At 47.2% G+C, this 16,165-nt stretch overlaps 1 protein-coding gene across 5 annotated transcripts in view; it reads right to left on the reverse strand.

The window, feature by feature from the left end:
- cbfa2t2 (CBFA2/RUNX1 partner transcriptional co-repressor 2) overlaps nucleotides 1-16,165 on the reverse strand; it is a 32,258-nt gene continuing 16,093 nt past the window's right edge. For 3 of the 5 annotated variants that reach the window (XM_034585222.1, XM_034585221.1, XM_034585220.1), the window contains 10 exons: nucleotides 9,882-10,040; nucleotides 9,492-9,733; nucleotides 9,262-9,351; nucleotides 7,121-7,305; nucleotides 6,784-7,037; nucleotides 4,607-4,692; nucleotides 4,077-4,269; nucleotides 2,896-2,964; nucleotides 2,532-2,722; nucleotides 33-1,685 (listed from right to left, as the gene is read on the reverse strand). In XM_034585222.1, the coding sequence (XP_034441113.1) occupies nucleotides 1,338-1,685; nucleotides 2,532-2,722; nucleotides 2,896-2,964; nucleotides 4,077-4,269; nucleotides 4,607-4,692; nucleotides 6,784-7,037; nucleotides 7,121-7,305; nucleotides 9,262-9,351; nucleotides 9,492-9,733; nucleotides 9,882-10,014 (1,791 nt within the window). In that variant the 5' untranslated portion in view covers nucleotides 10,015-10,040 and the 3' untranslated portion in view covers nucleotides 33-1,337. Of the gene's footprint in view, nucleotides 1,686-2,531; nucleotides 2,723-2,895; nucleotides 2,965-4,076; nucleotides 4,270-4,606; nucleotides 4,693-6,783; nucleotides 7,038-7,120; nucleotides 7,306-9,261; nucleotides 9,352-9,491; nucleotides 9,734-9,881; nucleotides 10,041-12,520; nucleotides 12,669-16,165 lie in introns of those variants that run through there. The other 2 variants (XM_034585223.1, XM_034585217.1) reach the window with 2 other exon arrangements.

Here is a 16,165-nt window from a genome sequence, read left to right on the forward strand (position 1 = left end):
AACATTCTATTTCTTTATTTCATTTTATGATAGTTTTTGTTTTCATATGAAGTTTTTATGCCTCATAACAAAAGAAACGTGTTTGAAGGACGAAGGGGGGGAAAAAATCGTGGCTCACAAAATAAAGGCATTCTCTCATAATATTCTTTACAAAGTCATCTTACACCGAACGGAAACCAGAACGACGTCTCAGCTGTAACAGTAGAATACGATACATCAAAGTTCTGCACTAAACGTTTGACTTTAATCTAACTGTGACAAAAGAAAAGAAAACAAAGAATGATCTGTACACACACACACACACATACAAGCTTAGCTCCTGAGATTCTCTGTGGGACAGAGTCGCCGCTCTAAACCCTGCGCTGCAGCACCAGCGAGTGTTTTTCTTTACAAATGTCTGATGGGAACATTGCGGCGGCGGAGGAGGATTTGCAGCGACGCCTGACCCTGTCGTTACACGGTCGACGACGTGAACAAGTGCCAAAATGAAACTGCAACAAGAACAAAGTCAAAACTGGGTGAACAAGACAGTTCCCACTCCAGCTCATTGAACATGTGTATAATTATCTGTTGTTCACGAAGGCATTTACAGGCAATGACGACGACTCTCTCTTTAGCGACCGGAAACTTTGGTGATGCAGAAACCGTGTTGTGATACCCGAACACTTCATTTTTTTAATATTGCTTTGACGGAACGGAATCGTATGATTTACAATAATCACTGACGGCACGACCATTTGACACGAACATAACAAAACCTGGCGAGCAAATGTTTTTACGTGTACAGGAAAGCTGCAGAGACGGTGTTGTGTCGTCTGCTGTAGGGTTTCTCCTACAGGAGGAGGGCCGGTGCTTTATGGCTGGTACTATTAAACTGTTTACATTGAACACCACCACCTCCCTATATTAAAATCTATACACAACAACGTGAGAATATCAGCTGAGGGGAGGCGTCTTTCTCTGTCTTGTCTCCTTTTCGTAACTTCCTCCGCGCAGCCAGAGATAAAGTGAGATCTATCGACAGTCTTTCCCTCCTCTCGCACGTCCAAGATTTGGGGTTTTGGACAAAGACGTTTCCATCTGTTAGGAGAGGATCTGTTTTCCAATGGATGCGTTTGAGACGAGTCCGTCTGTCCTTTGCCAACGCCTGCGTCCCAGTTGACATAGCACCCACAACAGTCATCCATAATCTGTCCCTGTTTTATCTGCCAAAGATTATGATGAGAAATCTGTTATCCTAACTTAACCCACATGTAGCTCCCACATTGTGCTGATTCAATTCCTCCCCGTTGAGGAAGAGGATCGGTGACGAGTTAACCACTGACGTCCTTCGCCCTCTAATGTCCGTTCGCCTCGGGGCCTGAGGCGGGGGTGGAGGGGGTGGAGGAGCGAGAAGCGACCGAGGCCTTGTCGCCACCAGGACTGGAGACCGAAGGCGCGCTGTCGGAGGCCTTAACCCCGGCCAGGCCCGCGGGGGACCCCCTGGTTGCTGCCGCTGCCGAGGCTGCCGCGGCCACCCGGCTTGCTGTGATGGCAGAAACGGATTTGGGTTGAGCCTGAAGTCCCGGGCTGCAGATGAGGTGGTGCCTCTCCCAGTCTTTGTGCTGGCAGAAGGAGCCGCAGTAGCGAGCCGCGTTGCAGCCGCTGCACGTCTCGCTCGCCTTGCGCCCACAGTTCCAGCAACACTGAGGAGGACAGGAGGGACAAGTGTAAGTTCTCACATGCAAGTCTGTGTCCTCAATGCACTGAATGAAACAGAAAATTCCATAAACTTGTATATACTATTTCTCTGGCCACTTGGGGGCAGTGGAAACAAGCTAAACACAACACAGAGACATTTTAAAGGGAAAGTTGCTCAGACATGTAGCAACATTAGCATTCAGTTTGAGCCCAGTCTGATCTCCACTAACTCTTGAGGGAAATATCTCTTTTCAGTTGTTAAATGCTCATCTGCATTCAAAAGCCAGCTGCTAACGAGACATTTACTCTGCTGCTCCGTGCTGGACCAGCAGCAAACAGAGGGTGTTAGAGGAATTAAGCCTCCTGCATGTGGAATCAACAGCGCAGACGAAAGTTTCAAGCAAGAAAACCAAAAGAATGAGCTCAGAGGCAGAGAAACACTTTGAGGCCTGAGTGATATTTTCGTCCACTAAGAAGGTTTTGTTTTCAGCAGGATTACATGAAAACTGCCGAACGGATTTCCATGTAACTTGGTGGAAGGGGGGGATTTGGGCTTTTGGAGTCAAAGAGTCCGGATTTTTTGGGGCATTTTTTCTTTTTACATTTTTACCAATTTGCCGGGCAATAATTCATGGATCTTGATGGAATTATCAGGTACATTTAGCGGAGTGGCCTCTATGAGTCAGTGCAATTTGGTGCACCTCGATTTAACTTAAAGGGGCTTGGTGAGGTGATGTAGTCATGTTATCCATAGTTAATGCAAAAAATATGAAATTGGTGAAGTTTTTTGAATCTCCCTCTTTCTTGCAGAACTCCAAACATACTGCACCACCTCCTGAATCTGTGCTCACCTCACTGGAGTCCTCCTGTTCGTTGATGACACTGACGGCGTCCTCTTGAGCCTTCTTCTTTGCATCCGCCAGAGTCTTATCCATCTTCGCCCTTTCTGACGCGATCATCTCAAAAGCTTTCTGCTCGGCCTCGGCAACGGCTTTCTGAACCTCGTCCATGGCCTGACGCTTCACCTCGTTCACCGCCTCTTCTGCACAACACGGGAGACAAATAGTTAGTGTTAGCTCACCTTGTTTAAACTCTCTCAGTAAAATCAGACATTCTCTCTATTCTTAAATAAATTGTGATAATCTTTAAGTCCAACAAAACCTATAGCAGCATTTCGTTCAGTTATATAAATTGTTATTTGAAGGTTTTTCTTACCAGCTTTCCTCCAGATCTCATCTGTAACGTATGCTGAGCCTGGCCGTGGTGCGAAGTCACGCTGGGAGTCTGCAGCAAAGCAGAGACAGAAGGGATTAGCACCTGTCAGGGCTTATAGGGATATGAAGATTGTTGAAATAGTGGTTCGGTTTGTGACCGACGGCTCAACAAAGGAATCGGGTGCTGACAAAGAAAGAAAAGCCGAAGAGGCAGGCTCTGTAATCAAGTCTTTTATTTTGTCTTCGACGCAAACAAGTCTGCACATCGAGAACCAGTGAAGTAGTTGATTATCAGAGTCTTGGACTGATCTGAGATCTGACAACTTTAGAAAGGAATGTGTTTGGCTTGGAGGGAAATGCGGACCAACAAGCTGTGTCAACATTCTGTCTCTTCCCTCCAATCCCTCTCTCCCTGCATCGCAGTTCATTACTGTGTCGCTGGCTCATCTCCTCGTTCTTATATCCTCCGTCTCACCCCCGCTTTCTCTCTTTTCCTTCATTTACATCCTCTTTTTTTTTTTTATATCAACCAAGCCTGCATACACCCCCACTGCAGTCTTTCTCCGCTCGAGCCCAGGCAGGCGGGCAGGCGGGCTTACCGGCTGGGGGCCCAGATGGTGCTCTGGCGAGTCAGCCAGTTCTGGGTCTCTGAGCCTGCAGGACGGCAGGACGGCCCTTCTGTGGCCGATATGGCCGAGGCCTGTCCTGGCACTTGTCTGTGACTATGAACCAGCAGGGGGACAGTGAGGCTGGCAGTCAGAGAGAACACTGCCAGTACACAGCAGACTGGGGGACAAACTGTGGGAGGACTTGCTAACAATGTGACTTGGGTGCAATTCTTCTAATGGCCACTTGACGGTGTATGGAGTGCTGCATAGATGTGAGGCCTCGCAGCAACATGTATGTTGACCTTAGTGTCCAAATCATTCAGAATACACAAGATGTTTGGATCACGATTGTAACAGACTTGAGTATCAACATGTCCCCTCGCTCTGATGTTTCTCTACACTCACTATAAACCAATCTATGGACTAAATAACATATTTCTGACCCTTTTAGTCTTCTCAACTAACTGATTTCCAGAGATTTGGCTTCATCCTGAGTCATGTAGCAATATTCTCCAGTTTAAAAGAAACTAAATTATTAGTTTCTGCAGCAGTATTTGAAGGTACTTCTACACACCTGACTCTGCAGAGTGGGGGCTGTGTGTCTTGGAGAAGGGAGCGGAGCCCGAGCCTCCTTTGCGTGGGTCCTCCTGCTCGCTTGAGCGTCGCCTCCAGTAGTTGAGCTCCTCGCGATCTGACTCCTGGCACCGTCTGAGCACGCTCACTGACCTCCGTGTCTTCTCCACCATGTCCACAATGCAGTTCAACACCTGAGGACACAATAAGTTGTTGGCTGAGTCTTCTTGTGTTTATTAAAGAATCTCAAACTTGAGGCAGCTGTGTTCACGCTATCTAACTTTTATGGGGATGATAACATCACAATGGATCTTGCGGCACAAACACTGTAAAATACGTATTAACCCTTAATTCCATTTATTAATAAACCAGATTGGTAGCGAAACATAAATATCCAGTTGACCTTTGGATCTAAAGGGTTGTGAGAAAATAAAACACTGGTGTGCTGGGGAATGCAGTAAAACTAATTACATTTTACATTCCTTCAGTATCTCAAGCCATTAGCAGTCGTGTACATGTCTGCAGACTTACATGGTCCAGATGCCGCCATTCATCAGCCCACTCTCGGTCTGTCAGTCTGTGGTCCACCGGCTCTTCACGGTAACCCCCGTTAGTTCCTAATTAAAACACACGATAAACCACAGGTCAGTGTCATTAATATTTGTCTTAATATGAGAGAGGCCACAAGTGATAGTGAGAGAGTGAAAGATGTGGGTTAAGATTTGAGATCACTTCTTCATTTCACCACAAATTATTTGGGACAGGAGTAACATGAGTTTAAAGTTAAAGGCAACACTGCCGTACATAAAAAATGACAGTAATGACGTAAAGTAAATGAGGAGCAAAGAATAAAAGTCAAAAAGATGTGAGATGGACCGAGGGATCGGGAGAGAGAAAGGTGGGGTGGAGGAGAAAAAGAGACGCCTGTGATGCAAAACAGACCCCTTAGCTCCCAGAGCCTGAACACATCTGGAAGTCAGCTGTCAGCCACACACACATACACACACACACACACTCCCCAAACTTCTCCCCTAGCACCTCCCCTCCTGGAGCTCACAGCATTCCAGTAGGGAGACACTCAGGCTGAGTGGAGTGGCTCCACTTCTAAACACAACCAGCCGGTCTGACACTCAATGTGGACCATTGCAACCACTAACCACACACACACACAAACACACGCACACACAAACACACATCTGATTTCAGTTCAGCTATTACACAATGCTATGACTTAAGCAATATTTAATTGTACATTTAACAGTAATAATAGTTTGCACACGCAAGATTGTGCTCATGTAGCCCAGAAACATGTTGATGCACAGCCTTACGCGAAGTCATTGCAGTAGCACGCACGCACGCACACACAAAACCACGATCTCTTAAAACTGAGAGGGAACCAGCCAACAAGAGGCCACATGCACACTAGGCCTGCTGAAGAGTACACACACACACACACACACACACACACACACACACACACACACACACACACACACACACACACACACACACACACACACACACACACACACACACACACACACACACACACACACACACACACACACACACACACACCTTCCTCTTAACCTCTTCCCTACTCCTGGTTCTCATCAGTGTTCATCAGTTCAAAGCCATGTGGACTGACTGTGTTTATGTGTGTGTGTGTGTGTGTGTGTGTGTGTGTGTGTGTGTGTGCGGGGGTGCGCCTATGAGTTAAGTGGCGGCAGGCGGGCGGGAGGCTGTCAGACAAGGGACTAAGACCTCGTAAACACTGCACCTCCACCATGAACATATCAAGGTATGTGTCTTTATATGTGTGTGTGTGTGTGTGTGTGTGTGTGTGTGTGTGTGTGTGTGTGTGTGTGTGTGTGTGTGTGTGTGTGTGTGTGTGTGTATGTGAGAGAGAGAGCCTGGGTCTGTGAGCTACTGCTGTTTCCACTGTGTGCTGACAAGCCCCAAATGGAGGGTAGATATACACCAGAGTAGATCCAACCCTCGCGGCCTGGACAGTATGGCACTGTTTATACACACGTGGACTCCAGAGGCATATGGGGGTGGCTGCACAAACACGGAGACCACCCGTTATCACACACAGAATATGATGTGTGTGTGTGTGTGTGTGTGTGTGTGTGTTTCAATGCAGCCATTTATTTTCTAAATGTCTTTACCAGCCCCTTGCACTCACAGAAACTGGCTCAGCTACATGACTGTCAGTGTTTATGTGGTTTGTGGATTCCTCCAGTAATGAGTTGGCATGCGTTGATAACTAATGTTATGTCCTGTGGGATGTATGAGACTAGAACCTATAGTTTGTTAAAGTTTTCCCCACTAGCTGCACGACTTCAACACAACTTGTTCAAGGTAGGAACGCTGCACCTTTATTCCGACTCACTGTTCTGTATAGAAGTTTGGGATGGGGGCTTTATTGCTCCACCTTGATGCCGGCAGCAGAGGTAATTACAGAGCTGGATTGATTGTCTGAGTGAAAGGAGGAGCCAGCATGGCGGTACAGATGCTGCAGATGTTGTGTTTACACATCTGGGACACTGAAGCAAAATGCCAGCTTGTTTGGTTCAGCGCAAACAGGCAAAGCTGACATAAGGAGGGGTCTCCTAACGGCAATATTGTGCGATCACTAATAAAAGTGGCTCATCACATCATCGGCAGTAATGTGAAAGGAGTAACTCTGGGTTTGCGTCACGTACCAGGGAGTCTGGGTCTGTCTTTGAGCTCTCGGATCTCCAGCAAGCGCTGGCTGTGCTCGCGGTGGAGGATGTGCGGCGCTGCGATGTCGTCCAGGGCGTAGTGCTGCAGGGGAGGAGGGGTCGGGTGGAGCTGGGAGTTGAGGGGCATCGGGTGGGCGGGGCTGTGTCGGGGAGCGGGGCTGATGGTGCAAATTCGTTTCGCGGCCGGCTCCATGGCTACGGGCGGACGTTCGTGGAAACCGTTCTCTTTCGCCCTGAGAACCAAATAAAAACATGTTAACGTACGTCTCTACAAAGAAAAGGTCTTAACAGGGACTTTTTTGAGCTTTAATTTCACCTGCTGGGGCTGTGTCTCTTCATGGCAGCATCAGGAGGCTCCATCAGCAGCTCGGAGGAGTCTGGAGAGGAGGCGAGGGTGGTGCTGAGCAGGAGGTGCTCGTGCTGGGACAGGTACTGGGCTGGGGTTTGCTTGGCGGCCCGTGCACAGTGGAGCAGCTCCCTCTGCAGCAGGGGTAGGTTTGCCTAGATAGAGAGGGGGGAAATTGTAATGTTTAATTTCAAATTTGCAAAATAAACTCAACACCGGGGAGAAGCATTATTGTACCAGTCTAAAAGTTTTGAAAGTCATAAATACAAATACTCATTCAGAGGCACATAGAATAGTTTTAGAGAAGAGAGGGGAGAAGACAGAGCTGTGCTTCATACACGAACAGCAGAGCAAAGTCAGTCTCGTGGGGAAGATACTTGGCTGGGGCAGGAATTAAAGGAGGGGGGGGGGGGTACTGACTCCTTGAGGTCTGGCTGTGGGGCTCAGTGTGAGTCTGGGTGTTGTTCTGTGGCTGCCTCCATGGTGGCTGTGGTTTCCCTCGCTCAAATGAAAAAAGGCTGAGTTCTCTAAACTGCTGCTGGGGCTGGCGACTAACCCGTGGCACGCAGGCACGAGTGCTGAGCGCGATGCGTCGGCAGCAGCAAAGACGTGCAGGACGTTACCGCGGCTTAAAAACATTTCAAAACAAATGCTACACAGGCTCCACTCCCCCCCCCCCTCATTCCTTACCCTGCTTTCTTTTTTTTTTATATTCATCTGTGACTGTCTCTTTCGTATCTTTCCATCTCACTTTTGTTCCCTGGACTTCCTTAATTAGGAACAGACCCCGGTGTGTTTGCAATTACACCACTTCCTCACTCCCTCTTCTCTCCTAAACAACCATACCGTTCTCGTTTTGTGACTCTGACCTCTTCTCCTGCTCACACAGCACTTCCAACCGTCATCTTTCAAATTCTGTAAACCTAGACCCCGTTCCCATCTAATCTGACCTTTACTGATTTCTAAGCACACCGTCTCTCTAACTTCATCCCTAACGACGCTACCATTTCGGCTCTGTGCGCTCTCGTCCTCTTTTGCCCGTGTCCCATGCTCCCCGGCCTCCTTTCCTTCCCTGGGGCCCCAGACAGCGGACACATGTGCTGTGTGTCAGCTCGGCAGAGGGCTCTCTGGGGTTCAGCGAGGCAAATGCTGGATGCTAGATCGGCGGCGCCTTGGCAGCTGAATGCTCTTTTAACGGGACAGCGGCTCCATATGGCACACACTGCAACCCATAAAAAAGGGAAGGGAACACTTTATAGGCATGTTTCACACTTCCGAGTTCCCACTTTTCCCTCTCTCTTTTCTCTCTTTTCTCTCTTTTCTCTCTCTTTCTCCTCCGCTACCTCACCCCTTGACTTTGTCCATCTGTCCGTTTCTTCGCTCTTTCTCAAGACTTCTCCCAGGAGTTGGAATTAAGTTGTGCGGACCCCGCCCGCCCCCCTTTGTAATAAATTAGCAGAAGGAGGGGGAACAGAGGTTTCTTGTCTCAGCGCTCGCAGACAGACAGCTGGAGGGGCTCCAAAGGTGAGTAAGAGGTAAGTGTGGAAAAAGAGCAGATTTCGACTGCTTGAAGTTACAGCGGTACAACTCGCTGAAGATTTATGGGCTGCTTTACTGAAGGGGGCTCCTAAAAAGTATACACTTGCAGACTTCACTGGTTACAAAAGGGGCTCGAGAGGCAGTTTAACACACACACACTCATCTGTTGCTTGTCAAGTCAACATGCAAATCTTAATAGCTACTTTGAACCGCTGAAAGGCAGTTTATTCAATTAGGAAACCTACACAGAGGCGTATTTATAGACCTCTGCCATGTATCCTGGAAACATCGTAATATAGTGTTAATGAATCTATTACATTTCCATCACCATGACTCACGAGCTGTAATGTGATTGGCCGTGGATTATTCCGATCATGCTGGATGAGGGGTATGTTGATGTCAAGGACCTTCTGTTTATCACTGGTTATTCGGTCATTAATCGTGCGGCTGAGACATGAGGGGCTGATGGGAAGGTGACGCTACAGTCACACAGGCTGTATGGTTTACTGAGAGGGGGGGAGAAACAAGGAACTGACCCAAGAAGGTGGAAAAGAGGATGGAGGAGAGTTTACCTTGAGAAAAGGAATAACGAAAGGCCGTAAGGGGAAGTTGGTGGCCTCCTGAAGTCGTGAGTGAAACTCTTCAATGGTAACTGTGGAATTCTAAGAGACAGGGAAAGAGAAATTTCAAATATATTAATTCTGAAAATCAAATTTGTGCAGCAGCTGATGTGTGAAAATGTTGTTTTTTTACAAGATACAGCTTCATTTGTTCGTCTTTCGCATGATAACAAAGGACTCACCACGAGGGCCAGCACTAGGCTCCGAACGCTGTCTCCGATCTCGGGGGAGATGTCGTTGCCAAACTGCTGCAGCGTGGTCAGGAAACGTTTCAGCTTGCTCAGCTGGCGAGCCCCACAGGTGGCGGGCAGCTGCTGGTTTGCTAGCGATGAGGACGAGGAGGAGGACGGTCCGTTGCTGTAGCGCTGCGGCGGAGATGGCACTGCGTTCAAGGTTGGCGGGGAATGATGATTCCCGTTGGTCACTGGGGATTAGAGGTGAGATGAAGACGGGATTAATCAGGGAGGGAAGAAAAAGCAAATAGCTCACAGGAACTGATCCATAAGATTAGGATTTAAGCTATTAGTTTTAGCTTTTCAATACAAATGATGAATTTAGGAATGGACCCTTACATGTTGTGGTGGAAAAAGAGGCCGGTCGAGGGCCGCTGGGGTTGACAGAGGGCAGGGGGGGCATCGTGAGGCTGCTGCTGCTGCTGGGGGCTGATCTGGAATGAGTCTTAGCATCCACAGGAGAACCGGGCATGGCAGGGCTCTTCTTCTCTCTACTGTCTGCACAAAGAGGAGGAGAAGAAGAAGAAGAGAGGTCAGCCGAGGGTCGAAAACCAGAACACGTAAAAGAATAATGTCCTGCGAACACAGCAGTGGGCGGAAATCAAAACCAGATTTTTACTACTGAAGCACAACATTTCCAGAGAGAGTTCCCGTATATTCGCTTTTTCACAATCCACTGCTGTACAATTGTCTGTATATGGAGCAAACAGCACAAACAAGGGTGTTAAATAAGTTCCACTATTTTTCTAAAACTCATTAAAGTGTCAGATAAGTAAATAAATACGACCACTTTAACTTTCCCCATCAGCTCACTGGTTAAAAAAAAAAAAAAAGCAATGCAAAAGCAATAGGTCTATAGTCACAAAAGAAATGCCCGTCCCCCCCCAAAACCACTTCACATCATACAACACATACTGCCAGGGCACCCCCCCCCCCCCCCACCCCCCGACCCCATCAATGAGCCAGATGTCTAAAGTTTAGCCCCTCACTCTGAAACCATTCAGATCAATAACAGAAGAAATGCTGAAGGAGCCTATTGTGAGGGGAGAAGAATGCCCCCTCTTTGAGCTCCCCACAAAATGCAGGCGGGGACACACGAGAGAAAGGGACGGGGCTATTTCACGCTTTACTAACAAGATCGGCGAAGCTTTTGAATGTTAAACGCAACTTCTCAATATGCTTTTGCCGCTGAATGAGACCACCAGATAAGGGGTCTGAAGAAAGTGGGATGGGGGGGGGGGGGGGGTGGCGGCGAGCGATATGTGGGATCAGAAGCCGCCTTTGTCTCCCGGAGACCCATGAAGGCTGGGTCCCGTCTCCATTTAGGGTGGATCAGACTTTTCTAAGAACCAACGATTAATAGACAAGCATGGCCTCGCGGGTCATGGGTCAACAGAGAGCAGCTTTTTAAATGTGGTTTCATGGCTTTAAGGCTTTGGCTTCAATGGCACTCTGTATATCTTTTTCACAGCTATGAACTCTGCATGGCCTTGAGCCACAGGGACCCAGTTTATAAAGACTTAAGATGGGAGTTTAAGCCGTCGGTAGGTAACGCAGGAGAGCTGAAAAGAAAGGAACAACGCCTGTTAAGTGGATAGAAACATATTACAATTGTGAGAGTAAAAATATGTTAAAAAAAACAAACAGGAAACAATGCTAAATTAATTCAGTTCAAAGTTAAATAACAAAAATATGTGAATTAACAGTCATCCACAGATATCTTGAGAAGGAATCTCCCCTATTTCCGCGAGTGCGTCTATACGACTCGTCTGTCATGTCTGTGACAGCTTTAAATGCTCCTTCCTTCCGTTCCCCCCCATCTCTCTCCCTCTGCCGCGTTCCCTCTCATTCTCTCTCAGCCCTGTGGCCTGCCTGCCATCGCTCCACCTGTTCACCAACATGGGGGGGCAGGAAGGAGGGATCTACGCAGACATTTGGATCGTCATGCCCGCCACACACACACACACACACACACACACACACACACACACACACACACACACACAGTCTGCCAGTGCACCGCAGGAAGCAGCCTGCAGCACACACCCACACCAGTATCAAAGATCTGCACACTCCGTCCGTATGGCCAGGAAATTAGACTGACATCTCAATAACAGAATCAACGGGGCATATGGCCTTAGTGTCAACACTGTCACCATGTAAACAACTTCATATATACAACAAGACCTCGGATTGGGGTATTCGGATTGTGCTATGTATTCACAAGTTCTTTTGTTGACACATCATCAACAGTTTGTCACCAGCAGCGAACATGAGTTTTCTGTTCAACTCGCCTGTCATCCTCGTAAAGCGGTTTTTTTTTGTATTGTGTCTGACAGACAGGCCGCAGAATTAAAACAAGCACAACAGTCGCATGCGTGTGCATTCATTTCTGCACGGAGCTGAGAAATTAGGTTGCAGCTGCATCCACGCAACCTTAAGATGCGGAGCGGTCTGTCGTTCGCCTCGTCTGAGGTGATGGCCATAACAGGAGACATCAGGTGTGTGTGTGTGTGTGTGTGTGTGTGTGCATACAGTGCTGACGGCCCGTAGAGAATTGCCTCTGCTCGTCAATTAAGACAGCGCACATAGCCGGATGACTTCATCTGGCCTGCGAGCACCTGAGTCCACTGTATGCAGTCACAGGACTGTCAGGGGAGGCAGCTGTCACCGCAGCCACAAAACACACACACACACACACACACACAGGGTGCACAGAATGGTCTGATGTTAACTCAGGTGAATATTGTCTTGGAGGAGGATGTGGGCTGTTTGTCTGGTCTAAATGCCACCTGTCATCTTGGCTCTAATGGAACAAAGGGAAGGCACACAAAGCTCCTGGCCGCACATCCACAGGATTACATGCAAACGCCACAATGCATACACACGACACTTTGAAGCAGAGGGGAGGAAACTGTGAGCAGATCATCACACTGAATCTAACGCTGATGAAAACACAAACATCCATCTTCTCATACCGTTCTGGATGCTCTTCTCCCCGACAATATTGAGATATTAGGTTTTACGGCCTCGTACGTTACTCGGCTCGACTTATTTGCTTTCTGCGGCGGTTGTTATTGCAGGGATGGAAAAGTAAAGTGCGTCTGTGGTGATGGCTGTTGTTGCTAACCAGGTGTTCCTTGTTTGTTCAGCTCAGGTGTCGCTCGTCTGCATTCAAACCTTCGGCTGCCTGTAATTGCCTTGGCCTCTGCAGGTGATGCAAAGAGACAGAGACAGAGGCATCGTCCAAAATCTCTCACTAATCACGATATAGTGAGTTCGCCATCTTGTAGTGGTGTCCGAATGTTTAGTGACGTTTTTTTATACCCTAATTGGTGCACTTATTGTTTCCCACAATGCATCATGGAAAGTAGTGTACAGCCGATGGTCACTAATCGAGCAATATATACCATTAAGCATTGCGCTCGAGGCGGAGAGACGACATCAACAAGTTAATTAGTCATTCAACATGTTTTTTTAACCTTAAAGTATAAATACTAAGTGCGAAATAAACATTTAAAAATTACTCTGGGATTTTCCAGTGGCCGACGTTGTTGTTGTACGTCATAATCCTGCGACAATGATGTCATAACGAGTAGAGTCCGAACGCAATCATTAAATAATGAAATCCTGAGACGACATTACGCCAAATAAAATGCAGAGGACGTTCGTTTAGCTCCTCAAGTAAAATTAGGATCATGGCAGTACAGAAAAATTACACTTGATGTGTAAATAAATGTGTTCAGCGTTCGGGTTTATTAAGCTCATTGTTTATCTGTAAAGTTTAAAGGTCTACAGCTTTGAGTCATGAGCCAAGTGTGTGTAGTTGTAGCCGCGCTGCTATCGCGGTCCTGTTATCGTAGATGAGGTGAGAGAAGACGCGACGCAGACTGGACTCATTTATCAGTGAGCGATGCTACAGCTATCAAAACAGCTTGATTTCTAAATTTTGTGGAACACCTGTTATTTACCAAGACTTAGTCAAAAAGATAATGATAAGGGACGTTTGGCCAAAGAGGGAATTTAAGCTAATTTAGCTTTCTGTCCAAAAACAGTATTAATCCAGACATAATTTAACAACTTAATTAAATGAATTATCGTATATAAACCATTATTGATTGTACATTGTACAGAGGGCAAAATAATCGTACAAATGCGATAATTAACTAAACAAAAAAGCTGTAGGCTATTTCGATAAAAGTGTAAAATAATTATCCTGCAGAGACATCTGAAACCAATGTGCAATCTCTCCATTTGAATAAGTAATAGAGCGCTCATATGATTAAAAAAAACACTTCAACACAAAACGACAGGGAAACATTAAAACGATCCCAGATATTTGTAAGAAAATGAATATTCAGGGGCAGAGTACTTGTCTTGAAGCTGAGGGCAGAAAAGGGACAAGCTAACAGGCCCCTTAGCACCCATGCAACTGATGGGCGCTCCTCCTCCTCCTCCTCCTGTACCATATGGATCTAATCGGCCAAGAGCTGGCCAGCTGGGACCTCCAACAGTCACCTGTGAGGGAGGAGGGGGGTGCAGAAGGGACTGCTGGAGCCTCCTCCGCGAAGCCAAGGCTGCCCCCTCCTCCACACAGACACACACACACACACTTATCTGCCGTCCCTCCAAGGAGAGGGGGAGGAAGGAGAAGAAGGGGGGGGGGGTGTAGGGGAGGCACGAGGCGGCTGAATGCAAGCGAGTGGACTTAAATGCCGCAGAGACAAAGGCTGCACCTGGTCCCCGTCGGTCCACACACACCACCACAATACAGCACACATCTGTTCCTCCATCCTGCTCTCCCTTCTGACCTCCACCCACACACACACGCACGCACACACTCACACACACACACACAAACACTCACAAAGCAGATAATTCAACAGCGCACGGCCTCTGTGAGTCTGTGTCAGGTTGCTGTTATAACCCTACAGCCACACAACAGTTTCAAGGACTTAAGTATTTAAGAGAGTGTGTACGGTGTCCGATTCCCGTAAATCAGGAAACTCGTGTCCCCTCTGCTAATTTCAATCAGCTTAATTTGCGTTATTGCTCTCTGGGGGTCGACGCCTCATCCACGGTTGCCACGGCACAGTCGCCTCACTTCCACTTGAGCTGTCATCAGATACGATTTGTAACGCAGTTGAAAGTAAAGTGGTTCCTACAGTTTAATCAAAGGCCTCATTTTCACAAACATACTTTACTCAGGACAGGTCAGTGGAAATAAATCCACACATGCAGCTTACTTTCTAGAAATCTCTATTTGTCTGTATTTAGACTTTATCGACAACTTTAAACTTGGTAGGTGAAATGTTCAGGACATCAGAAGTGCGATGTGTTTTGAATGAGCGGTTGTCGAGACCCCAAACCCAAATACCACTGCAAAAACAAAATATTTTTTCCATTTAACATTAAATTAAATTTGTTCCTTTGGTGGTTGCACGGTGAATTGGACACATTCATGATTAGTATTACATCTAATTTTATTTGCACTTTATTATTTGTCATCTAGGGCCAAAAAGTTGCTTTTCAATTATCACAGTAACAACTTTGTCGAAACCGTTAAACAAGCACCCATGGGAGTAAGAAATTAGTCTGCAATTTAGAGGCGCCAGAGGTAGAGAAAGAGGGATGCAGAGAGGGATGGAGGATGGGAGGGAAGGAATAACAAGGATAGAAAATACTGTTTTCATTTGGTTTCATCAGAAAGACAAGGCTGGTTGTCAGACTCCGAGCCAGGCTGTTTTTCTTGGCTCTCATTACCACCTTCCAGCCCTGTAGACTATTTGGACAAAACCCAATATCAACACTCTGCTAGGGAGGGGAGAGATGGGGAGGTGGCACGGTTGACAGTAAAGGGGGGGAGAGTGGAAGAAAGATGTATACAAGCAGAGGGCAAAAAGGTGGGGGGAGACGGAGACGGAGACGAGCTTTGAGGAGGAGAAATTGGCAAAAACAGAAATGGAGGTGAGGGAAGGTGAACAGAAAGAAAAACAGAAAACATGTATGTGACTTCCAGCTGCACATGTGAAGAATCACAGATGTGTTGCGAGAGTGAACTCCTCACATTTCCCCGAGACGGAGCGATGATGAGAAAAGCCCCCACATAACCTTGTGGCTCAGCGGGATGATTAGAAAAACACTGCTGTAATCCAGCGTGCCACATAGTGATGAAAAAAAAAAAGAAGTGGGACCCAGGGATGGAATTGTACTTAGTGGCAAAGGGAGAGAGAAAACGATGAGGGGACGGCAAGGCAGACAGACGGTGTCCATAAAAAACTGAGAATGAGCAGTAAAAAAAGAGGCTCGGTGAAGCTGGGAGCAGAGGAGGGAGAGGACGTCTGGCAGAGACTGGACAGAGCGGGACAACGAACAGTGTCCACGTGTACATGAGGTCGGACCGAAGGAGGAATACACTGATGAGACGTTTGTGACCTTACAGACACCTCAAAACAACATTGCCTGTTGAAGTTTGGAGTCAGAAACGACCAGACCAAAACTATAAATGACTCCAGTGCCTGTAATTTCTTTTAACTTTCTGAAAGCTTCCATGTCTTGGGTACAGGGAGGAAACACACAAACCATAACGGCAATGAAAATCGTTGTGTAAACAGCCATAGTCA

The sequence above is a fragment of the Hippoglossus hippoglossus genome, chromosome 5, assembly GCF_009819705.1.
Source record: "Hippoglossus hippoglossus isolate fHipHip1 chromosome 5, fHipHip1.pri, whole genome shotgun sequence".
Classification (NCBI taxonomy): Eukaryota; Metazoa; Chordata; class Actinopteri; order Pleuronectiformes; family Pleuronectidae; genus Hippoglossus; species Hippoglossus hippoglossus.